Below are 26,436 nucleotides of genomic sequence, written 5' to 3'. Positions count from 1 at the left end.
TGCAAAGCTATTGCTAGTAGATAATGATATTATCTGTGATTGAGGAAGCTTTGGTATATATAGAGATTACTCCATGAGTGTGTCAGATTTCATTTAACGAGTTGTTTCAAAACGTATCTAATGAGCAAATCCAGGTGTCGTTTGCTGAGATTCGACACAGTGGTCGTCATAGGAAGATTGTTTGACCATCAGTGGGAATCTACACCTGGGTTTAACATTCAATGCTGGACATCCAATGCAAACAGCCATGTTCTAAATCCTCGCAGATCCAGGCCCAGCTTCATCACGAGGCTGTATTTTGCTGTCTCTTTATCAATGTTAACATCACCTTGAGAAGTAGCATCTCTCGATTTTCATCCTGAATGATACACAAGGAAAGGTTTCACTCATATTTTTCACAGATTCGAACAATAATGCCCCTCGCAACCCCCCTGTTCATTCATTTATGATTTTTTTTACAGAGCCGAGTAAGAAAGCAAAGGTTAAAGTGATTAAAGTTGTTCCTGGGTCGTTTGTAAATCTGACCTGCGTGACAGAAGATCCACTCAACACTATATTTTCCTGGTCAACCGATGGCGAGGACATTCCCGTGCCCGGAGCTGTTCTCACGCTACCCAATGTACGGAAGTCAGTCAACTACACTTGCAGGGCGGAGAGCCCCAACAGGAGGTCGGAAGCGACCTTCATGGTTATCATGGAAGCGGAACATGGTTAGAGACAATTTTCTTGCTTAAAATATGTGGTTGGCTTAAGACATTGTTTTTGATGAAGTTATTGAAGACATGGGGATATATAACTGTACGTCCTCTGATTGCAGCTCTTGTTATCGGGGGGACGGAATATGTTGAGGAGGAGGACACATTGTCACTGACCTGTAACGCCACCGGCGAATATGCTGATGTCAGCAATCTGGAGTGGTTTAAGGACGGGTCCCGAATAGATGCCGAATCTGACCGTGAGATCCACATCTACAAAGTGAGACTTCGCGATCACGATCTCCTTACCAGCCGACTTACCATCATTCGTAGTCGGAAGAAGGACACTGGGGTGTACGCCTGTCGAACTCCGAACGGCGGCATGCTGCGGAGTATGGATGTTTTCGTTTTCAGAGGTACCTGGAACTCTTACAAAGATCGTATTGTTGTTTTGTAACATAGTTTTCTGTACAAATAATGCCAAATGGCATGATGATGCAATGCCAGGCCACTTGTTGTCTGAAGGATACCTGTCAAAGTGACTGTGTGCCATCTGTACATGACGTCCTTGAAAGCTATTTAGAAAAATAAGTGTAATTGTCATCTGTCCTTGTTCAGGGTTCTATGTCCTTTTTCTGTGCTGTTATTTCACGTGCAGATCATTTGATGTCATGACGCCACACCTGTAACGTTATTATGGGTGTGACCATTTTAACAAAGATTCAACTTCATCAGCATTTAGCACTGCAGTTAAAAACGTCATTCCTACTATACAGATAAGGTGTATAAAGCAAATGCATTCATAATTCCCCTCTTCACATAATTCAACATAGCATTAACGTGGTGAAACTTTATAACGTCATTCTATCTTGTACCCAATCGTTTTGTTTCGATAACGAAACGGACGCACTTGAATACTTAGACTGATAATTTTAAGGGAAATGTGCTTACTACAAACATCTATGCTTGTATTATGTATGCAACATTTGACCAACAAAATCTCTTCATGGATCAGATGATGTTACACCCCACGTGAAAGAAGTGCGTGTTGTCAAGGGAGACTACTTAAACTTGACCTGTGTGACTCCGGGGTCAAGGACGAGCATGTACGTGTGGCAGAAAAATGGTGTTTACATCAAAGGTCGAACAGAGTCATTCCTTTCCCTGAACAATGTTCAAAAGTCTGCTAATTACACTTGTATCTCCCAAGGAACGGCAGGTGCATCCAAGGCAACGTTCATAATCATCGTGGAAGGTAGATCAGGTACGTACTCTCACTCATGCACTCGCGCACCAAACATTGATGTGAATGTTTCCTCATCCTCATACCGTCCGCTCCAAACTGGGGGTTGTAAAATCTGTCTTCGTTATCCAAAACTTAATTGCAATTGCGTCTAGAAAAAATAAACAAACTATGGTTTGACTATGAAAGGATGTGTGGGTACATGTCAACTACGACGTGCCTATCTCGGGTTATGTTCATAGGTAAATGCATTCTTTGTGGTTTTGAATAAAATACAAACGTATACATTCATTACTGTTAATAATAATGTTATGCGACTTGTGCAGGCGTGACAATAAGCGGTCCTCAGTCTGTCGTGGTGGGTGCGGCCGTCAGACTCATCTGCAACGCTACGGGCAGAACGTCGGCGCCCAGTGACGTCGTGTGGCTTAAAGATGGGGAGGAACTTCATGAGTCAGAGACCGTCATCAAGGGCACGCTAAGCGGCCCAGATGACCTAACACTATATGCTTTCCTGGAAGTGACCAACAGCCGGACAACCGACAGCGGAACATACATTTGTCAGAGCACGCTTGGGGATTCATCCACGTTTCAGGTCAAGGTCAAAGAAGGTGATTCATTACGGAGGCTCGCTAAAATACAACCATGTAGATTTAAAACCCGTTGTTGTTGAAATGTTATAGGCATGTCCACGCACATGTGTCAATAACTTTCTGTACATTCTATTCTTAAATATTATATTTATCACCACATTTTGACCTCTGTTAGCTACCGAAAGATGGGGGATAGCCCATTTGCTAAAGCTTTCGCTCTTCCCATCGAAATCACTCGATTCCCCATCCTGCAATATGTGAGTCGTGAAGCCGATTTCTGGTGTACTCGTCTTAGTGTTGCAGGAGTAGGGCTAAATGTGGCACGTAACTATACTCATTTGAAGAAGTCATCAAATACCTTATGCACTTAGCTTGATAAGAAGATTCAAATTTGCGTTTCACATCACACCTCGGCAACATTTCGTGTAATTCAGACATCTTTATACTGCCGTACCACTCGTGACGTCACTGTTTTGTGTCGGGTAGGGTTCTGTTTATCTTAATAGTCACGGAATACGGAACTTATACCTCTGGTAGAGCCTGCACTAACATGCTTTCAGTCGACAGATATATTGGAATTTAGATTTTTCCAACGATAAATAATTCACAACAAACATTGAAAATATTCACCATATTTAAGATTTAAATTGTAATAGAAAGACTTGTAAAGATGACTGCTCTTATACAGTGCCTAAAACGAAAGGCCGGTCCGGGACGAGAATAACGGTACCACCGAAGGACAAGAGTGTTGAAGATGGTGCCGTTGCTAGATTCTACTGCGGGTAAGTACGCTGTGTTAGAGCAGGACAGTAATACACTAGAGTATTGGCTACTCATAGGTACAGAACCTGTAAAGGTCCGGGGTAGAATAGGCCCTCGGCAACTCATTGCTTGCCATAGATCGATGCTAATGCTGTTGATCATTGGATTGTCTAGTCCAGACTCGATTATTTACAGACTGCCGCCACATAGCACGAATATTGCTGAGTGTAGCGTAAAACTAAACTAATTCACTCACTCATAGGTACAGTTGAACACCAGACTGCCAAAATCGAATTTGAAGTCAACGCAGTTGTTTCATATATATTTGAAGTCCCAAATGGCCATTATTGAGCAGTATGCTTGTCTCATTCGTAATTCGAACTTCTTATCTCTTTACATCGTTTGCAACGAGCGTTCCTTAATTCATCATGAACCAAAGTAAAATACAAAATATGCGCCTTTTAAAATAGAACAGGATTTTGTCAGCGGGAGTGTCCCGAGGAGAACTGGTCTTCACTTAACACATAAGACAACTTGCGCAGGAGACCACTAGCGGGACCGGATTGTCTGTTTTGTTGGGTCATTGTGACCCGCTTGCGAAGACCAGTGGTCGTGATGTCAATCGCTGGGCTGTCTAACCCGGATTCGATGTTAACACTCCAAGGTCCTATGGGTCGAATGAACAATAAACAAATACACAAAGAAACACGCTAATAACACCTTTGTGCCCAGAACAAAAGACCATTAATTTTAGTTCATCCTGAACTGCCCCATATAGTGCGATCTTGCATTCATAACTTCAGGTCTAAATGTTTCGTTTAACGAAGGCCTTGGAGAATATGCTTTCGCATGAGGCAATGACTCTTTCGAGCCAGACGCAGTGTGATTTAATTGCCTATGAAAGTACATTATAGATTCCATTTGTGATGAAAGTGACCATTTTGATATCCCACAGCGCCACGGGCTCCGTTGCATTGTCTGTACACTGGGAGACGAAAGGCCGGAGGTTGTACAGTCGGGGCCGCTTCATCGTGACGGGAGACAAGGATGAGTCAGTCCTGGAGATCGATCCCGTGATACTAGGCGAGGATGACGGACAATTTGCCTGTATAGCGGATGACATTGACGGGCCAACGCAGTCCCATTTCGCCAGGCTCACCGTCTACGATCATACCAGTGAGTTGGAATCGACAAAACTAATTATACTATTGTTAAAAGGTTAAACGCAGGTTTAACAAAATATCCTTCCTGGTAGTCCCGATTCTGGTGGAGTCGGTACTGTTCCTGGCCTATTGTCAAAACCCAATAAGACAACATACTGCAGTTTGAACATAAAGGCAACCTTCGGCACAAAGTTCTGTCGAGTACATACGAGTCCAGTCCTGTCTTTATCATTTTGGCCAAGCAAGGTAACACCATAGCAATGCATTAAAGCCTTTTCGCTTGGTCAAGTTATCGAACCATCGTCTATCCGCTTTCCAGACAAGCGCTCTATCAACAAGCTTTAAGTTTAGCAGGAATAATTCGTTTTTATTCGGTTAGTCTTTAATTTTCTAGACATAAGTGCCTTAAAGGTTTATATGAGAGGGGAATACTTTAGAAAGCTGTATATAACTTTATCTCGCTTTTTCACCATGCAACAGCTGTGCCGTTCGACTTGCCCGCCATCACAGAACACCCGCAACTGCGGGCGGTGGAACGTGGACAGACAACTGCGTTCAACTGCGAGGCTTTAGGCACGAAAAACGCCTCCATCCAATGGTACAAGGACAAATTCCCCGTCTCCACAGGCGGGCGGTACTCGGTATTACCAGGAGGTGTGTTTTGGTGTTATATTATGGGTCATCAGTCATCCTGTAGCCGGAGATAGGGGTCAAGGTATCTGCTGTAGGAACATAGACGTAAATGTTTTGTCAGCAGGACATAAACCAGCAACGCTGTCTTCTGTCTGGCCATCTTATAGATTCTCGTTAACAGCTTCTACAATTATGCTATGATATTTATGATAAGGACTACTTATCACTGAAATCGTTAAGGAAAATAATATTTTCGTCGATGGTATTATCAGTGATGCGTTCGGATAATGCTATTGGCTCATATAGGTCTTGTCGAACATATTTGCGCATACTTTTGGAGGAGCATCCAAAGAAGAGTCATTTGGACAACAATAGTACAGTTTGAACTTCGGCTCGGCATATAGGTAAACACAGTACTACCTTATCAAGATTTCGTGAATCGTAACTTTCGTGAATCAGAACGATGCGCTGGGTACTCTACCGTTAACATCGCAAGGGCTTAAACAATCACCGGTATGCATGCATGTCAGAAGAACCTTTCCTCTATAGCTAGTTATCACCATGCTGCCCAGGCGCGTAATTCATTTGTGTAAGCCCGATAGATTCCAAAGCTCTGTATTTAGATAGTATTTGGGGTATTTTGGACAAGAATTAGAAGGAAAAAATGTTTTAGTTAAAATCATATGGAAGAATGGCTTTTTTTAAATAATGGTAGCTACGCCCCTGGTGGCCGTTGATATTTAATGTACTACATGTCTCCAGATCAGATGAGCACGCTGAAAGTGTCCGGAGCAGAGATGTCGGACGAGGGGGTGTATCAGTGCTCCGTGGAGAACCGGGTGGGCATCACGTATTCCCAAGACGCCAGACTCTACGTCAAGGGTAGGATCTCCTAGCTCCATCTTGTGTATGTGGTATATTTATTGAAAATGGTAAAATTTTTTTTTTTCGGACATGTATTCCATCTGGGTTTGGACGTTGGATAAGATACTCGCCATAATGTACTCGCCTTTGAATTAGGCACATGTCTCTTGGGTACAGATAAAACCAGCTTAAGGAAATGTCCTATCAATTAATCTCTCAAAAGTGTCAACAACAATCAGGGACGGTAACTCTAGTTTAATCGCTCAGGTCCGACTGTCGCCACTGAATCTTGCAGCGGCGGTGCATTTTACCAACGTTTCAAACATCTGCAGCCACGGTTAATCGTTATGTTTAACGCGCAGCAACCTGCACTTATGCTTGACAAAAGTCCTCAAGTAATGTCCTTTAACCGCGCCATGGGTTTGTTCGAATCTTGTACAGTTATTGGTCTATCAGCACTATAACACTATTCCAGATTCAAGAACAGGCGATTCAGTTAGTCGAAACTGAGACGTCGTGCGTCTGCTGCTAGGGTCACGTTGGCTTCTTCTGTTAACTCTCGCCGTTAGGCATTTGAAATCTACTTAAATTTACTAAAACCATGGTAACCGATCAATACTTTCTATGCATCCTTTTCGCACAACCTACCAGCTTGTTTACACTGTTACATGGAGCGCACCTAGGTAACACATGGATGATTTCTTTTCGGATGAGTTATGGCTTGCTTTACACGTTCACAGGACGACGGTATCCACCACAGTTTACGAAGTCCACGGAACAGAAACGCGTCCGATTTGGTGATGACGTCACTATGGTGTGTACGGCGGTTGGTTCGCCTGTACCTCTGGTACGATGGATTAAAAATGGACGTCCTATCAACGGGGCGGGTCCAGCTAACGGGCGTGACGTCATACGATTGAAAAACGTTCAGGAGTCCCAGAATATAGTGTGTACAGCCGAGAATCTGCTAGGCAATATCGAATATACAGCCCGGGTGATCGTAGAGTACCCTGAAGGTGAGCTGCTGCAGATGAAGACCTTGCTTTTTGTGTGGAGTCAGTGTGATATTGCTGATGTATGTAAAATGGTGTGAGATATAGAGAACTGTGACGGAACATTCTGAGATAAATTGGCATGAAAAATCACTTATGCTTAATGAAAAACGGAAAGTGACATCAGTTAACACGATCCTCACACTTACCGTGTTGTACTGCACAGATGTACATGAATCAAATGGATAATAAAGAAATTAGACTCTAGCAAGTTTGTCATTTGAAAGATACCCACGCAGTTATGTATTCGTTTCGTACAAGTCTTATGACACTCTTGATCTTATAATAATGTCTATATATTGTGATAGTGTGAGGCATAGTCATATATTGGGAGATGTAGGGGAATTAAAGCGATGATAGGATAGAGTGAGATGTGAGATTGTATGATATCATTTTCGATGTGAAACACCTGTATAGCGTCAAGGCTATGTACTACAGATATTACAATAATTATATATCTCAATAATATGCTACACACACACGTGTACCATGTTATTGTGAGACATTGTGAAGTATTTTGAGATGTGATATGTTGTGAGATACGGTGGGATGTTGCAGGATATTGTAAGGCTTTGTGAGATTAGGCCATCAGACAGAATTAAACAAGTGTTGCATTGTCAAGACTCCCATTTAACCCGACTGCTCAGAACCCTTATGTAGATGTGATTGGAAATATTTTGTGGTAACTACAAAGAAATGTATTCTTGGTTTTCAATTTCCTAGCGGTACCTGTGGCACCGGGACAGCCTAACGTCACCAACATCGGTCAAGATCAGGCGACGGTGAGCTGGGTGGACGCCAACAAAGAGGGCATTCCGCCCATCACCGTGTACATTGTCCAAGTCAGGTATTGTCGTATAAACGGGGTATCTGAATATACATACCCACGGGCGACATACTTATACACCAAGGATGCATACTATATACGTAATGATGCCACACAAACAATTATATATCTTCTTTAACTACATAATGTACTAATGGTATACCAACTACAGCTACATATTGATGAACTGAATGACCTATTGCTTCACACTCATACCTGAGTGCATATATCCTACAGCCATGCTTGAACTTCTGTACAAATATATCCGCTGGTTATTACTACTCTGGATACTGATGTCCCGAAGCAAACGTAAATATTCTTTGACTACTCGTTGGCAATCGAGGATATATACAACGGTTTCTCGCTGACATTCATAGGAATAGCTAGAAATACAACACATCAATACCGCTGCAGACTGATAGGATGTGTATACCCGTGAGCTGCTCACTTTTATATCTTACCTTTTCTCAGAAAGTGCAATAGGGGCTGGCACGAGACTACAGCTCGTGACGTCATCGTCAGTGGCGGTGTTCAGGAGGTTGTGGTCAGCGGCCTCAAGCCCGGAACCTGCTTCCAGGTCAGACTGACCGCTAAAAACTCTCAAGGAGCAGGGCCTGAAGGGGAACCAAGTGAGAAGTTCTACACTCGGAAGAAGGGTAAGGATAAGTGAAAAGTTCTAAGTCGAGACTGAATTATTTTAACATTTGTCATGACCTGACAACATGGAAACCTTCTACATGGGCACCATTTGTGGTTGAAACATGTCATTCACAAAGGAAGGAGTTTTCAAGACCCGTGTTATTTGGTGTCATGTTATTGTGCATTATTATGCTAAATTACTACTGAAGAATTGGGGACCGTTCAATTTCCTGTTTCTAGTTTCACGTGCTGCTCCTCAGAACGTTAAAGCGAGACTGGTGACACGTGATGGCGGTCTGGTTAGCTGGACTGAACCTGCTGTAGTCGACGATCTGGAAGCACTGCAGGTAAGTTGGAACCAGCCATAGTCGAGGACCTGGAAGCACTGCTGACATAATCAACGGTCCAGAAGCACTGCAGGTAAACTCGAACGTGCAATAATCAACGGCCTAGAAGCACTGCAGGTAAACTCGAACCTGCAATAATCAACGGCCTAGAAGCACAGCAGGTAAACTCGAACCTGCAATAATAGATGATCCAGAAGCACTACACATCACCTGGAGCCTGTTGTAATCGAAGATCTGGAAGCACTGCGGGTAAGCTGGAATCTGTTGTAGTCGAAGAAGCGGAAATGCCACAGGTAAACTGTAACCGGCTGGTGACGATGGTGCAGAAGCACAACATGCACGACAAAAGCTTACTTGGACGCACCTAAGGTAAACTCTCCGACGTTAGCAACATGTTGTGTAGCTTACCATAGTCGCTAAACTGTTGTCATAAGTTTCAGTTGTGGGAATACATTTATTAGCGAAAGAAATTCGCCCAATGATTTTCCTTTGTTCTAGGAATACCGTGTCCTCTACACCATCAACCCTTCGGCACCTGTTCAGTACTGGAACAACATGTCTGTACCACGCGACCAGACGTCAGCTATTATCCGGGGCTTGAGTCAGTTCGCCACATACACCATTAGGATACAAGCAGCCTACAACGACGGTCAGAGAGTTGACTCAAGCGACATCGAATTGTTCATCAAGGACTCTTCAGCTGATGGTGGGATTGCAGTTACTCGCACAAACATTGTGTTAATGTATCCCAATCTCTTTCATATGACATCCAAAAAGTTAATCTCACAAACATGTTTTGATTTCTCCCGATCTTATCACAATAACATCTAAAGATAGTCAATCATGCTAACATTCTGTTAATGTCTCGCGATCTCAGTAAAGACGTGTACAGTTCTCCCTAACCAATCAACCAAGATATTAGAACATTATATCACGGATCACGGCAAGACCTTTGTCCGACCAAACATAGTCGACTACCTGAGCCTCCTTTAACAAAGCACTAGGATGATCGCAAGTCACTAAGGTAACTTAAGCGCAATATTAAAGAAGGGGATTTAAGGATAACCTCTGTAAAAGTTGCTTCGTGAAAGGAGCCCTAGATCAAGAAAGTAGTTGTCGGTATGTTTTGTCTAACAGGTTAAAATGGGGGGTATTCCGAAAGACAGTTTCAACAGTTGTTTTTGTCAAATCGATCGTCCATCAAACAGGATAAACGAAAGAGACCTTCTATCGCTCACGGGGAGTCTTGTCATTGAAATTTGTCCGTCAATAAGACTTTAACATTTCCTTTTGTTCTGTTGTCCAAAGGATTTGTTTTCAAGCATCGCCTGGGACGAAAGTCCCCATCTTGAGACTGGTACCATACGTTCAAGAGCTGATTTCAGATTTGCCTATGTTTGCCATGTCATTGGCCAGCCTATGCCCACGAGGATGGTTGTGTTTTGAGATATCCCAAGATCTTTCTGATGCAGTAGCGACCACAAACATGTCATGAACTCTGTTAATGAAATTTTCATCGCTATCTTCAGTGGAACTATTTCATTTCATACTGTGTCGTAGGAGTTCCAGTCAGGATAATGGTTTAAAAATACCCTTCAGGGTTTACAATTACTGTGTAAACAATTTCTCTGCGTGATACCAGGATCAAGGAGTGAATTTTTACTACGCTGATAAAACCTGAATATAAAACAGAGGTACAGAGATTTTTGTGCGCGTGTCATTCAGACGCAACCTAATATGGATCGCTTAGTTATATGTTATGTCTAACACATGCCTATGGAACACCTGGAAGTTGATATAAGGCCGTTGGGGTAAAGCACTCGCTGTCACAACGAACAAACACCAAGTGTCAACACAACTGCCAAGTCAACGTTATTCAACGTTATTATGTGAACAGTGTGGACTCTGGACCTCTACTGAGATCGATTTTGGTTGTTACAGAGATCCAACTCCGTGTGAGTAACCTTGAGGGGGAGATCCTCAGCCCGTCTAGCGTCAAGATCTATTGGAAGAACCCAGTGAGCGTCGAGCCGACGGAGGGATACGAGTTGGCCATCGACGACGGCAAGGGTTACCAGGAGCAGATCCGCATTACAGGGGCAGCTAACTCCTACGTCCTTAGCGGTCTCACCCCAGGGGGAGATTATATCGTCAGGATTGCTCGGAGGTCCAAATACGGGGTAGGACCACTAACCGATCCCCTGAGTGTCAGACTCCCCAGCTTCAGTAAGTATTGCCATTTTACTTGGATATTTCGATAGTATAGCCTCGTTACTAGTTAGACTCCTGATCTTCATGCAAGTCATTACCTGTTTCAGAAAAACACGACGTAGTTCAACAAATGACATTACATTTTACAAAGACAAAGAAAGTGGTGCTAGTTCGGTTATGACATTGTTAGAATGGTTTATCAGTTTCCAACAAGGAATTGGTAACATAGGAGGAGTTAATAGGATTTCATTCATGAAGCATCGAATGGCATTTTCAGTTACCCACAGCCAGTGGTCTTCTAGAAATATTTTGCGAGTATTAGGCCTCTTCCAATAATGTCTTAACCGCTAATCCGACACTAGATCAAATATTGACATATGACAATGAATACTGTTGCAGTTTTGGAGGCACCAGTTATAACTGACCTGTCTCCCTTAAACTCCACTGCTATCAAGGTCACGTGGGAAAGTCCTTCTTCAGAATCTCCTCTGATGGAGATAATCCAGGGGTTTGTTGTGTCTGTCGACAACCAGCGCCGCCGTGAAAGTCGGCGAGTGAGTGTGGAACGTGGCGACCGTCAGGCAGTCGTGGAGGGGCTGACACCAGACACCCGGTACAGCGTCAGGGTGTCTGGTATCACAGATCAAGGGGACGGCCCCAGCTCCGATCCACTCTTTATTTCCACCAAATCCAGAGGTGAGTGACAGGAAATACTGAAAGAACATCACGACACATGTAACGAATTAATCAGGACCAGAAGAATTGAAAAAAGGAAATGAAAATTATTACCCTGAGAGGGGAATCGTTGTACATCACCACAGAGTGCACATATGAATATAGGATAAATAAGATAAATGTAAGAACTATGCTCCATTTTCCACGTCGACGATGCTACCCAGTGATACAGATCCCACACATGTAAGCACATGATAACCTGTTCTGTTTTACTACGAACACATTATACTCTCAGAATGTTTTTCGTGGTATTCATGTTTGTGAAGATGACATGACAAAACAAAATAGACATCTAGTGGTACGATTGAGCCAGTGTTGGGGCAAGGTGGCGCGTTGTAGACTGCATGCTACCCAAGGAGTTGAGAATAAGATCTTCTTCTCAGATCCATGATCCATTCTGGTAATTCAGTGGTTTGTGTATACGTTGCAAATTTAGTTACGTACTTAACAATTGAACAATCATTATAGCTAAACTCTAGAGAATTATTTAAAGTCCCTTTTCAGACTCTCAGGCCCCTATTCTGGTGGAAGTTGCTGGCGTCAACGGAACATCGCTCTTCATCCGATGGAGACCTTCGCCCTTCGCCGGTAATGTTGAACCTACAGGCTACTTCGTGTACATCGAGAAGGTCAAGGCCGGTCCCTGGGACTCCACTGTACGCTATATCATGGACGTCCGACCCGGCACTAACCATGAGATTGTCATGGGGCAGCTCTCCCCGGGAACGAAGTACAGTGTCGAGGTGGCTTGGTACAACAACGAAGGGGAGGGACCTAAGAGTGAACCGATGACAGGGTCCACCACAGGAGAGGCACTGACCACGCCTATCCCTGACTTCCTCCCACGGGCTCCGTATCTAGAAGACGTGACAGCTATGAATGCCACGTCTATCTTGGTGACATGGTGGCCCCCAGATGAGGTGATGCCAGAGGGGGAGATCAAAGGATATTACGTGTACATTGAGCGCTCGACTGGCTCAAGTTGGGTCCCAGAGTCCCGTTACCAAACCAACATACCTCCAGAGGGCCAGCTGTTTATAATAAGTTCTCTAAAGCCAAAGTCAAGATATCGAGTTACTGTCAGTGCATATTCTGAGAATGGAGAAGGGTTAAAGAGTGATCAGTTGGTCGTGGAGACACCGAGGATCGACGAGAACATGATCAATCAGAAACAATCGGGATCAGTGTCTCTTCCCAGTCCTCCATCATTAGATGAGGTCAGCGCCATCAACGTCACTTCCGTTTCGGTCAAGTGGCGACCTTCCAGAGAGGATATTGGGCCCAACGCCGGCAACATTCACGGCTACTATTTATACGTGGAAATGTTAAATAAAGGGAAGTGGAAGTCCGAGTTCAAATTTGAGACCAACGCCCTTCCATCAGGTCAACAGTTGACAATAAATGGTTTGGAAAGGAACCGGAAGTACCGTATCCGGGTATCTGGATTTGGTCCAGCTGGTGAAGGACCTCAAAGCGAGGCTATGACAGCGGAGACAACGGAGAGTGAGTTTAATGTTTTTCTTACACTTAGTTAGCTTATAGTATTCTGATGTTTTCAGTTTGGGCGTACTATTCTCGTGTTGAAAGACGACTTCCTGAGGCCAGTTTTTCCGCGTAGGTCAACATAACTTGTTGATTGAATTATATAGTTGATTGAACGATAGTCCGTAAATCTAGATACATGCTGATGGGTTCATACCATGTAGGGTTATTGTACAATGATACGGTCCTCTTGATATTATAAGTTGTTCACTTGTCATGGAGACTATGGGTTGAGGTACCCACGATGTTTGTTTGTAAACAAACATTCATCTTACCGAACACCTGAATGCTAATTTTGAACTGTTTGAAGCATGGGTATAGGATCGTACACTTCAAACAACCTCTGTGAATCAAACGATTCGAATCTTTCATCTTTTTGTTTTTTTTTCCGCAAGTATTGAAATTAATAGAAGAGCATTTGGCCAAGTTTATGTGTGAGGTAAGATAAGATTGTAACTATGCCATTTCGTTGTTTAATCAATGTAACATAGGGACCTCTTGGTGAAAACTGCCAGATGTATTCAATGAGGACCCAATCAGACAGCGACATGTATGTGTGAGGTAAGAAAAAGGTGTAATTGTACCAGCTGACTCAATATGCTCCATCTTTATATTAATTATTGTACTTCATCTGAACCACTTGTTCCCTCTCCAAGTCATTTCTTATTGTATGTTCTACCATCTTTTTTAGATGTAGTCCGTGGCAGGACAGAAGAAAGGTAAATGTTCCCCATACTGACGTCCATGTAAACCAGTCAAACATTGACAAAAACAGTTGATGTTATATTAAGTTTGCTTTTCAATTCCATTTTAGCAATATTTCAACAACATCAAAGTAAGGACAGCAGAAATTTGCTTCACAGATTGTTGAAGGAGTGATTGATGGTTATACATACATGTTCAAATCTGGCTGCAATTCTTTCAGTTTCAGTTACATAAAAAGGCTTTGTGCTAAATAATAGTCCAACAATTATGACATCATTCATACAAATGTTGTTCGAGAACAAACCGTGCCGTGCCCAGTCAACCCGAGTGAAAAAAGCCACAAGTAGTTATGTCCCTCCTTTTTTTCAGAGAACAGCCACAATCCACGGGCTTCTGCCAAATATATTTGGGTACCATCTGCTCACGGTTTCTGCGCAATAAGAGCGTCTTCGTCACATCCAGGTTCGAGCAATCAACGAAGGAAGAAAGGGTGAAAGGTCAGAGTTGACATTAGGAACCGATATGGCATGGGTCTCTGAAATGAACATATTTTACACAAAACACTGGTCGTTTAGCATACTGGACAAAAATAGCTAGCGATATTTGTAAATTTTGAAATTATGAAAAATGATGTACTTAGTGATTGACATACTGATAAAATATCAGTCATACAAATACCAATATCCTTAACTTGTTTTGCCCAGTGTATACTAATATAATCGCTGAGCGGCATTTAGATGTGATACACATAAAGTCGATGTCAACTTCTATATATTGAGAGAACGTACATAAATTAAATTTATGTGTTGTGTTACGCCGCACTCACAGCAATAGTCCATCTATGTGGCTGCCCTCTGTAAATAAATCGAGGCTGGACCAATTCTTACCCGGATCTGCACGTGTATTAGATATATTAGGTATAGACATTTTACATTTGACCGCTTTGTAAATGTCACTGGGTATTCTTAACCTTCGGCGTTGGGAGCTGTGCCAATTTACGCTTATGAAATGGGCATACAAAGTACGCAATGTAGACTATTAGTTGTCCGACGTCCACTGTGTTGGTTATGTCGCTTACTATGTGTGCTTGTGATTGGTGCACGGCTTTGAGAGTGCAGGTTCGAATCCCGGATGAAACTCAACCGATACAGATATAGTTGTGTGTTCGAAACGCCCGACAATATTTTTGCTTCAAGCGTCAGGCAACATCAAGCTCATAACATTATCAACATATGGCTGTTCAAATTGCTTGAAGGTATAACCTGAGTCAGCCGATCAGTATTCTAATTGTATTCCCTACAGCCTGTAGAATATTCCACCTAAACTGCCCGTAGGGTGTACCGCAAGAACGTCAGGTTCAACGTCAGACACTATTTCCAGACAATCCTCCTGGAGGTATTCAGCGATAGTTAACTAGTATTATCATTAGCACTATGTGTATTTTTGGTTACAGCTGCCGTGACATACATTGGCAACCGCCTGAGCCAGAGATGTGCTAACCTGGCCTTGCAGACTGTGTGCTACACAGCCTTTCCCCCATGTACAGCGGTCGGCAACGTCCCCACCCCTCGGGATATCTGCAGGGAGGACTGCTACTCCATGGACTCGCAGTGCTTGGATGAGATGGCTCTTATCAGGGCCAACCCTCTTGTTGGTAGGTATCGGGACCCATCTTGTCAGAGCCACCTCACTTGTTGGTAGGCGTCACAGCGAACCCATTCGGTGGTGTATGGGATTCTTTCATAATCAGACTAGGAATGTTTCAGCCACAAACTCAAAACTCCACGGGCAGTGAAAGGATCAGGGAATAACCAATGACCTGTACTACACAGAGTTGGAGAGTTGTACGTTATCTTGTTTACCCCCAGGTGAACAGCTGGTACCTCCGTGCAGCTCTCTCAGGACGAGCAGCATCTCCTCAGGGGGCACCTGTGTGCGGGTCATCACAGGACTAGCTCCTGGAATCGGAGCCAGAGGGGGAGATGCCAGAAACGTGGGTATGGTCAACTCGTATACATTGTACACTCGTATACATTATACACTCATATACACCATACACTCATATACATTAAACACACGTATACATTATACACTCGTATACATTATACACTCGTATACATTATACACCGATACCTGGGTACGGTAAATCAGTATTCAACTTCCTTAACTCGTATACATTAAACACCTGTATCATACACCGATACCAGGGTATGGTAACTCAGCATCAAACTCGTATACATTGTACGCTCGTATACATTATACATTAGTATGCATTAAAGACTTGTATATATAATACACTGATAGCTGGGTATGGAAAATCAGTATCAAACTTCCTCAGCCCGTATACATTATACACTCGTATACATTATACATTGGTATGCATTAGACACTTGTATATGTAATACACTGATACCTTGGTATGGAAATCGGTATCCAACTTCCTTAACACGTATGCACTATACGCATGTATGCATTATGCCCACGTATCACTCGTATGCAAAGTATACTAGTATGCATTATGCACGAAACCTGGGTATGGTAAATCGGTATCCAACTTCCTTAACTCGTGTAGATGCTATGTCGCGTACTTATTTCAAACAGGTCGCTCTTCACAGTTACCATGTCAAACACATTCAATTAGTCATATACATTTGGCTTATTTTCAACTTATTTTGAGATACGGTAATTCGTTATTTTGTTCCGAATACTACCCTCGAACGAACACAGAATAAAGAACCTTGACATTATTAAGTTAAGTTAATTTAAGTTTATATGATGCCTTTACGTGACATGACGTGGTTCAGATCTTCAGGCTAAGATGTGTACTCTAAGGCTAATACGTCCAACGAATTTGCACGAATACAAGGCATACAAACGACAACTATATTATCTACAGTTCCAGACTGACATGTCTGTTGATATTAATTTTTTGGCAGCAGTTCCGTCCAGTCCCCAGCGTCTGGCTGTGAATCCAGTATCCCGCTCTCCCTACCGCGTCCGTCTCGTGTGGATGGCACCCCAACAGCCTAATGGCGACATCACCGGCTACGAGGTTGCGTGGTCCACTGACGCAGGGGACACGTATAAGAGGCTACTGTCAGCAAACCAGCTTGTGTTTGAGACCCAGGCCTTATGTGAGTGTGAATCATATTTAATCAGCTGCATCAAGGTAGTGCAGACACTGTGTCAATAAATAGCAAACAAACAAAGGGACAGAGGTACGTGTTCCAGACTGTATCATGAGACAATCGTTTTGATTTTTTTTACGTTAAATAAACACGTCCAAACGTGCACATGACAACATGGCACAGTGGATTGGTGTTGGGGGAATTGTTACGATATCATGTATAAGTGGCGAGGTTTGTGTCGTTGAAGAGTTGAGACCCTTGCACATCAGGAATCATAGTCCGACGAATGAAAACATATACCCATCATCAGCAGGTGGTTCTCCGTATGGCTCTCTCCTCCATCAACTAGGCCTTATGTGCCATGGTAAACACATACTTAATGAACTGTAAGGACGAGCCATCATTACACGCAACTGTAAACACCATCCTGGCCATTGTGAATGTGATGCAAATATGACAATCAAGGCACCTATACAAGTAGAGTGAACATTTTGTGGTCTCTTTCAGATCGAGGCTTGCGCTACGAGTTTGAAGTCAGAGCTATTAACCCTGCTGGAATGAGCGAGCCAATCAGAGCAGCGCTTGACATTCCAGAAGGAGGTAATATCATGTGGTTATACCTTTATGTTAGATCGTCTATTATCGGGTGATGAGCACAAGGCACGTCTGGCAGGGGCCTGTGAGCCCTTCTAGGGGAAAACTAGTACCTTTAATAAGACTTAGATTGGGACCTCAAGGCAAGTGGATCTTAAGGCGAGAAGTCGAAGTAATACCTCAAAGTGAGGTCATAGTGAAACCTTGAAAACAAGGTGAGATGTTAAGAGAGAACAATGAAGTTGGATATTACGGTAAAGGCCTCAAGATGATAGTTTAAGTGTAGCCTTAACGTTAGATCTCAGGTGAGATCTCAAGGTGAGGTTTTCAGGTTAGACCTATTGTGAAACCTGAGAGGGATCTTAAGGCGAGTCTTAAGGTGTGATCAAGTTAGACCGAGGTACCTGATTTTGTTATCAGGTCTTAAGCATGTTACAACTTTATTGATATTAAGTGGCCAACTTTCATTTCATTTCTATGATGACAGGTCGACAAGTAAAACTTTCGTTGATAGGAAAACAGCAGATCCACGTTTGGTTTAGAAAATATGAAGAAACATAAACCTGATGGGATGACTAAACACTGAGCAGCGGATTCGTGTTCTGGGAGGGGGCACCACTCTTATAAATTATGCAATAGTATGTGTGTATATATAAACATGGCTGTTTCAGTTCCTGTGGGCGCCCCCCAGAATGTAGAGGGTTCGGCTAACGCTACTGCCATAAGGCTTTCATGGGATCCACCCAGCCGCGCCCTCCTCAACGGCCGGCTTGCTGAGTACGTGGTGACGGTTTTCCTGGCCGACAGCCCCTCCTCGGACCAGACCTTCCGGGTAGGCAACCCAGGCTTGGTCCTACAGAATGTGCAGCCCAGAACAGAATACGTTTTCCAGATCGCTGCCAGGACCAGGGCAGGGGTGGGGCCATGGTCTCCCAGAGTCTCCGTTAGAACAGGCTGACGGATCAAGGGAGATAACTCTCTTGGAAAGACATTCTCAAGCGATATATGATACGTAAATATATCTAGGGTTTGTGCTAGAAATCGTCATGAATTTCTAGTAAAGAATGGTTAGAATAGGTTGATGAATTAAGGAATATCTCTTCCACGAAAAGACATTCCAATGATGAGTGCTAGGAGTGTGTATATGGGTAGTATTAGAAATCGTCGTGATTATAGAAGTAGGGACATAGATTTAGAGAGAAATATCATGTCAAATGAAGTATATTTTTACAAGCGTAACATGTCATGTATATAAATGTGTAATTGGTCGAACGTATTAAACCGATATTCTGTAATTCAGAATTGTTAATATTATATGAAAATGTCCAGTAAATAAACGTATCTGAAGAAACAACCAACTGGACTGCAACACTCCATGGTAGGGGATTCATTCTAATGGAGACCACTCACCATCTGGTCCTGATGTTTTCAGCTGAAGCTGCATTGCAGCGACAAACTTTCTCAGATAGATGCCTGAAAACAGCGGGAATATTATGAAGTCATATTTTTCTGTTTCATATTTATGCCGCTCGGTTGGACACCATATTCTCTGATCATATATGCTTATAAGTGACCAAACACTAAAAACTCCTTGAGATGAAGACCTATTGTATAGGATGTTGAAGTATACGCACATTTTGGAAAGGATGGTTTAGTTTTTGAATGGTTTGTCAGTTCCAGTTTTGATTCAGTTACAAATTGCTGAGCCATCGTTACTGTGTGAAGTTTTCAGTGAGGTTATGTTGTATGTATAATGTGATTACCGATCCGTTACATTGATCATAATTAGTAGTAAAAGTTCCATTACAGGTCTCACACTCCTTGACTACATGAATAATTACTATATGAAAGAAACATACAACTAAATGGACTGCTACGATCTGGGGCTGAAAAAACATCTGGGCCCAACTATCGTGTGAACTGGAAACCAATCCCCACCAAAATGACACTGCGATAGTGCTATATCAATATTTGATCCAATGAAATATATCACACATTACTATGTTGTTAAGGCTAAATTAAAAAAAGGAAATGTTTCTCTGGCATCGGTGCGTTACTTTTATTTGTGCGCGTAACTATTTTTGATTGCCATTTAAAAATGATAATTTTGACTTTGCCTCGTCCCGATCATCCATTTGTCCACTATTAGAATGAATGTCTGTAAGAAAGAGTGTGACTGAATCTACAACTCATTAACACGTCCTAAATTTCCCAAGTTGTATTTCTGAGAGAAAAAATGTGTTCCTCCCTCGACACTTTCTTCTATCAAAAGATAAACAAAAGTTCTACCGCCCTCATCACTTTTGAAACAATGAGAAACATTTAATTATTTTGGTACAGCCTAGGAACAGTGTTTACCACAATGCAAAGTCAACGGTAGAATGTAACAGTGAGTACGTGAGGGAACATATTTCAAGTTAATTTGGCTTCGTGGCCCTGTCGTCTGAGGCAGAGTTACTTCCCCTGGGCCGTCAGACACATGTGATCATCCGTTCGAATCCCGTATCCACCAAGCTATGGTTCCTGGCTTGTCATGTCAATAAACATGTCCATGCGTTTCTCCAAAGTGGTAAACGTCTCACAAGTTCATGACTCCGTTCAAAGCATCGTTAAACCCAACCAACTCTTTGGGAATCTTGAGGGTCTGATGTCAAAGCACTTACAAGTCAATAATCTCCGCCTGACGGATCATGACGCAGGGAGTGTTCTGCAGCCAACACCCCCAGGCAGATGGTCGTGATTCTGCCGTCAACTGTATCATATGCACACTTTCTCATAAGCATTATCTTATACACGCTCTCAAAATGTGTGTGTTAAGAAAACACACATAGCACATTTTTAATGATACACTGAGGCACGTTAGCAACAATATAAAAAATAAACAAAATATCACGCAGGTGTACTTTTATGGCCCCCGCAGTGATCTCTCTGGTCCGTTACCTCACTGGGTTCAACTGTTTAAGTACAGGCCTTAAACAGACAAGCAGAGGATGGGGAGATTAGATTTACTGCTCCATTTCCAAACTCAGTTTGACTGGAATTTGATAAACATGCCACCCGTATAGTGTAACGGAATATACATGTCAGTACAGAGAGTACATGGTACAAACTCTCACTTGACCTTACCATGTATGAACTGAACAGGTCCTTAAACACAGCTAGTGCTCTTCTTGTCGTTGAAAGTAGAACCCAGGTGATTTATTGGGATTCTAACTCTATATTCTATTGTTAGTATGGTTTCATTTGTATACACGAACAGACTATAAATATACTACCGGTAACAATTATCTCTGCTTCACATTACACCTCAGCTGGTCCAATCTTTGGTTGTCAAGAGGAACAACAACGCCCTGTGTGTTTCAGCTATATCTGGTTTCTTGAGTGCACCTCTTACCTCCCTTATATCAACACTGATTGTTGTCATTGCCGATATAGACAATGGTAATTGAATTGTTACACCTGCCCCCTTTCACTACTTATCTCGTTATTTCTTGTTACAAGGTATGGCTTTTATCACCGTTGTCCTTATGAACCAAAGCAGTGACACTGATACTCGCGTTTACTTTATACATCCTGGCATTGTGAAGATCTTGATCTTCAGCAACCCATCCTTGTCGTAAGAGGCTACTATCGGGAATTGGTTGTCAGGCTCACTGACTTGGTTCATGGATATTATCGTTTCTCAGTTGCTTAGGTGATTGCCATTGAAGTGTTTGTTGCAGTCCGCCGCCATGAAGCGTTAAACAAAAAGCAAACAAACAACAAAACTCAACAACAAACGTCTGTGAAACAGTTTTCTTAGATGTGCATAGACGTCAGTACCTTCATCTAGAGAGGGAAAAGTGCACGCAAGTGGTATGATATGCGTTTTAGTACTAGCAGATGTATATTTATCTTGAGATGGGGGTGGTATGTGACCTATATTTTACGTACGTTTCGACCTAGAGAGGGGTAGGTATGTAACCTATTTTGTACAGGTTTTCACCACAAGAGGTTATAATAAATGGCCTAGTTTGAACATGTTTTTCACATGGGGAAAGGACAGTATGTGACCTAGTTTGTACAGTTTCAGTTAGAGGGTGGGCGGTATGTGACCTATATTTTATTCAGGTTTTCACCTAGACGGGGGTGGTATGTGACCTATTTTGTTGAGGCTTTCACCTAGACGGGGGTGGTATGTGACCTATTTTGTTGAGGTTTTCACCTAGAGGGGGTGGTATGTGACCTATTTTGTTGAGGTTTTCACCTAGAGGGGGGTGGTATGTGACCTATTTTGTTGAGGTTTTCACTTAGAGGGAGGTGGTATGTGACCTATTTTGTTGAGGTTTACACTTAGAGGGGGCGGTATGTGACCTAGTTTGTACAGGTTTTCACCTAGAGATGGGTGGTATGTGACCCATTTTGTACATTTTCTACCTATAGATCCCCTGTATCTGACCTACGTTTTACAGGCTTTTACCTGGAGACAGGGCTGTGACCTAGTCTGTACAGAGTTTTAATTACCAGGCGAGGTGGTTGCATGTGGCCTACTCTGTACGGGGTTGTAGTATGTTATGTCATACACGTGTTCGTATACTTCTTTGAAGCCAGTGTGTTTTAACTTTGTCGAGTGTGTATATACTGCTCTATGGAATGGTGTGTAGCCTAGCTTGTGAAGTTAACTGTTCATGTACTAGTATGAGGCTGATGTGTTGTGGCCAAGTGCTCGTACAGTGCTGGTGTGTGGATTGCTACTAAGCGAATGTTGTAAACGACTGGAAGTGGTATGCGACGTAGGTTCTTCATCAACCTGTTGGTCCAGACATCAGGTTCTGCCTCATCTCCATGATGCAGGCACAAGAAAGTAGAGCGTTCTCCAAAGGCGTGTGAGCTACAGAGCAGAAAATTGCAAGATCCATCAATTCGAGTCATTTGTTTGGAATTCAAGAACAAAATAGTCAGTAAATAGATAGACAGTTATGTGAATTTATGCCAAGGTCACGATTAGGATCAGGTCGCTCTAACACATCGTTCTGGAGCTGGCATTCCACAGAAGCGCCTAGAAAGACCACCGCCCTAACTGACTCAGCTGAAACCAAAGCGAATTGTCAGATATCGAGTTTCATTCTTGTTCAAGCGCGAAGCACGCGTTACACTGTGTCATTTGTACATAATTACTATCATCCTCATGGCTTTCAGCTTTTCACCTGCGTAAACGATAGTATAAGTCTAATGCATTATACAATTTCTTCTCTGAGAGGCATTTTTAGAACTAAGAAGTCAGATAGAACAAGGTACACGGATGACAACCTCTTTCATTCCAGAGCATGACTTTTCGATACAGGTTCTTGTATCGTTTACAAGTATATGCTTGAAAACGCTACAAGAACCTGTATCGAAACGTCGTGCTCTAGACGTGAAAAAGGTTGTCATCCATGTGTCTTGTTCTATCTCTTATTCAATTTTCACCGAGTCAGAATGTACCTTCATGTTCAAACACAGATGCTATATTTGAAAATGCTGGATATCGTGGCTCACAACATCTTAGTGCAAGCAGATAAAGATCCCCATACTGTTTGTGCCTTTCGAACATCTGAATCGAAATTACGAAACAACTTTTCAAGTCATTCACAGTTGTTAGGCAGTTTGTGTCATTGCCACAACCCTCCCGAACGTCTCTTTGTGTAAATATAACATAAAAGAAACCATATATTTAAGAAATACTATTTCAAGAAACGAACTTCCTCAAAAGAACAAGCACGCGTGATGTTCAATTGATGTCAGGAAAAATGAGATGTAACAAAACACGAGCATGTTGTTTTCCACTTACGTAGTGAAAACAATATTCTGGAACTCTCTAGGCGTTTGTGGAAACATATGTTCTTTCTTGTGCAATTCCTGATCCGGGAGATTAACGTTAACAAGTGTTTGTGTTCAAGAACCATCATGACATTTGTAAACCTCTCAGCAGGTTAGACTGTGCTCGAAGGGTGAAGTCTTACCCACCTGTTGAGATGCTTGCGTTCTTGGAATTGGTAAATAATACATGTAGAGCGAAAACACCGATGAAAAAAACCCCAAAACACGTAATCAGGTTTGCAGCGCAGGAAAAGCTTATTTGTTTGAAGCATATCCCATTTCTGTCAGCAGGTGACACGCCCTTAAGACTGGACCCAGCGAAGGGAACGAGAGCATGAGAGAAACAGGGAGAGATAGTGAGATAGTGAAAGCGTGCATGTGTGTTCACGTGTGTGTGCGTTTGTGAGTGGATATGCCTGCATGTGTGTGAGTGTGTCAGAGGTCTGTAGGTTAATGGAACACTGTGACCTCGTTTGTGTTTGCTGAGTTGAGATGGTTCGATGTGACATTTAGAGCAAAGGTAGTCTTGTGGGAATTAGTTGTATTGCTTCAACAAAGAACACACAAACATAGCTAGGTGTGATATGGAAGAATTTAACGAAGGTAATTTGCTTGCTGTGGACCCTGCAGGTATTTAGCCACAACACCTGCAGGTGTGGTGTTACAAGATGGGTTTGGCTGATAAGGTTCGCTGGTGTTCACTGTTGCCAGTAACTGCACGTGGACAACGATGCCAGTGGAAATGTAGCAGTTGCAGTGATTATTGCCTTCCTATATTGTTTTACTCACTGTGGCCGGCATAGCATAATCAGGACAACTTTGAAGGACTATTGGTGTATATTACTGTCTCAAACGACATACAGCCGTCTTATGAACTAGTTAACTCAATTCATGCCATCCATCCAAGTATGTACCCTTCAACTTTATGTGAAACTCATTGCGGTGATCCGTATAACGGTGCAACAATAACATTGGCTTTCTGCGTACATGTCTCTCCGTGGACAGATAACCATCACCTGAAACATTGTGTTTATATCTGCTTACCTCTATACATGCACATGTAGCCTGTTACGGTCAAAACACATTTTGACACACAAAAAACATTTTCCTAAAACTTTAGTTTTCAAAATCATTTTTCAGTAAATTTCGAATTTTTTATTTAACCTAGTGTAATTGTACTAGTATTTCGTTTGATGCCACTGCCACTTTCTTAACAACCCTTATCACAGATACACTTTTCTGTTTTGTTTCATGTATGTATGTATGTATGTATGTATGTATGTATGTATGTATGTATGTATGTATGTATGTATGTATGTATGTATGTATGTATGTATGTATGTATGTATGTATGTATGTATGTATGTATGTATGTATGTATGTATGTATTTACTTACTTACTTACTTATTCATCTCTCTCTCTCTCTCTCTCTCTCTCTCTCTATATATATATATATATATATATATATGTGCACGTGTATGTCAACGTAGGGTCCTCAATCTGTATGCTTGCTTGTTTTTGAGAGCATATGACAAAAGCCTTGCTGAAAATGACCTGACCTTGCTGAAAATCAGCGTCCACCCCGTGAGGTTGATACAAGCAGACATGGTGCAATAATGAGTCTTTTTCATCACTGACGAATTATGTACCCCTGATTGGTCACCAGACAAACAAGACAACCACATTCGGTTTGTGTATCCTCGGAATCGATACCCAGCGACCATGTTAATCGGTTCAGACAATTCCAAGGTTGAGACCAACACTTGTGGCAAACCCATACGCAACCTGCTGAATATGCACAAGCTTCCACCTCAACATCCTGCGAAACACCGAGTGTTCCATCTATCGAATCGCTGGACATGGCGCAACTTACGTGTGTAGAGGTTATTTCATTGTCTTAAGACAAGTCAGGTACATTATAGAGGCTGATCACAGATGAGAAGTGCAGAACGACAAGATGACAGCCATCTGGTATTCTGTCTTGGTTTCGCAAATTAATTCTTTACACTTCTAAAGACACGTTTACACTTATGAAGCTAATTTTTTGTCCATTAGTACATTGTAGCATAACGCCATGCCATGTTTTATTAATACTTTTACACCTATCGTTGTCAATATACTACTTACATACTGCATAAATGTAACCGCCCATAACAAAGACATCCTGCACATTTCTACTGAGCATCTATCTCTCAGTCATGACACTAAAAACAACGCGCACTCTTAGCAATGCTCTCACAAGTTGGCACTCAGAACATGAAAATACAACATGTTCTGTATGGTGTTGTAGATCCACACACAGGACGCAATCACTGCAGGTGGCTCTTCGATTCTCAGCATAGATATGTATAGACCTGGCAGCAGAAAATACCAGCAGTGATAAACCCCTCGGAATGTATATTTATCTATATACACAGTTCACAGTAATCTGGAAACTTCTCCATTTATTCAAGTTCTCCATTCCGGTGCCATCCGTTTCTCGCTTTCTTGTTGTACGAACAATGAAATATGAAACTTCAGAGTAAACAAATGAAATAGAAATAGTTCTGGTTGTCTTGATAAATATATATCAAGACTGGACGTTTTGGGAGCTTGTGAATGTTACTACACTGTCGATAATACGTTCATTGAGAGAATGCTATAGTTCGCACAAGTTCCATCTGTTCTGCCAATCAACTGAAAAGAGGAGGGTGTGGCACTCATGAACCTCACCACAGTAATTTCATTACATCACATCCGGCTGGTGGAAATTCGTCAGCCTTTAAACAAGGGGCAGTGGAGTGAAGCGAGTTTGTGAAAGTCATGCTACGGACATTTTATGCTTAATTGCCACGCGAGTGTATCCCAGCATCCCGCTGTGGGAAC

At 42.4% G+C, this 26,436-nt stretch overlaps 1 protein-coding gene across 1 annotated transcript in view; it reads left to right on the top strand.

Annotated features, from left to right (window-relative positions):
- LOC137292192 (hemicentin-1-like) overlaps positions 1 to 19,027 on the top strand; it is a 33,060-nt gene extending 14,033 nt beyond the window's left edge. The window contains exons 16-38 of the mRNA XM_067823756.1: positions 462 to 710; positions 818 to 1,111; positions 1,711 to 1,959; positions 2,265 to 2,549; positions 3,220 to 3,313; positions 4,249 to 4,469; positions 4,937 to 5,110; positions 5,852 to 5,971; positions 6,694 to 6,969; positions 7,729 to 7,852; positions 8,303 to 8,487; positions 8,711 to 8,817; positions 9,316 to 9,523; positions 10,759 to 11,043; positions 11,428 to 11,724; positions 12,268 to 13,266; positions 13,997 to 14,024; positions 14,380 to 14,507; positions 15,464 to 15,664; positions 15,879 to 16,007; positions 16,947 to 17,144; positions 17,646 to 17,738; positions 18,404 to 19,027. Of these exons, the coding sequence (XP_067679857.1) occupies positions 462 to 710; positions 818 to 1,111; positions 1,711 to 1,959; positions 2,265 to 2,549; positions 3,220 to 3,313; positions 4,249 to 4,469; positions 4,937 to 5,110; positions 5,852 to 5,971; positions 6,694 to 6,969; positions 7,729 to 7,852; positions 8,303 to 8,487; positions 8,711 to 8,817; positions 9,316 to 9,523; positions 10,759 to 11,043; positions 11,428 to 11,724; positions 12,268 to 13,266; positions 13,997 to 14,024; positions 14,380 to 14,507; positions 15,464 to 15,664; positions 15,879 to 16,007; positions 16,947 to 17,144; positions 17,646 to 17,738; positions 18,404 to 18,690 (5,231 nt within the window). The 3' untranslated portion in view covers positions 18,691 to 19,027. The remainder of the gene's footprint in view (positions 1 to 461; positions 711 to 817; positions 1,112 to 1,710; positions 1,960 to 2,264; positions 2,550 to 3,219; positions 3,314 to 4,248; positions 4,470 to 4,936; positions 5,111 to 5,851; positions 5,972 to 6,693; positions 6,970 to 7,728; positions 7,853 to 8,302; positions 8,488 to 8,710; positions 8,818 to 9,315; positions 9,524 to 10,758; positions 11,044 to 11,427; positions 11,725 to 12,267; positions 13,267 to 13,996; positions 14,025 to 14,379; positions 14,508 to 15,463; positions 15,665 to 15,878; positions 16,008 to 16,946; positions 17,145 to 17,645; positions 17,739 to 18,403) is intronic.
- The last annotated feature ends 7,409 nt before the right edge of the window (positions 19,028 to 26,436 follow it).

This window comes from Haliotis asinina, chromosome 7, assembly GCF_037392515.1.
Source record: "Haliotis asinina isolate JCU_RB_2024 chromosome 7, JCU_Hal_asi_v2, whole genome shotgun sequence".
NCBI lineage: Eukaryota > Metazoa > Mollusca > Gastropoda > Lepetellida > Haliotidae > Haliotis > Haliotis asinina.
The sequence above is the reverse complement of the archived record's forward strand: the minus strand, read 5'-3'. Positions and strand labels throughout refer to the sequence as shown.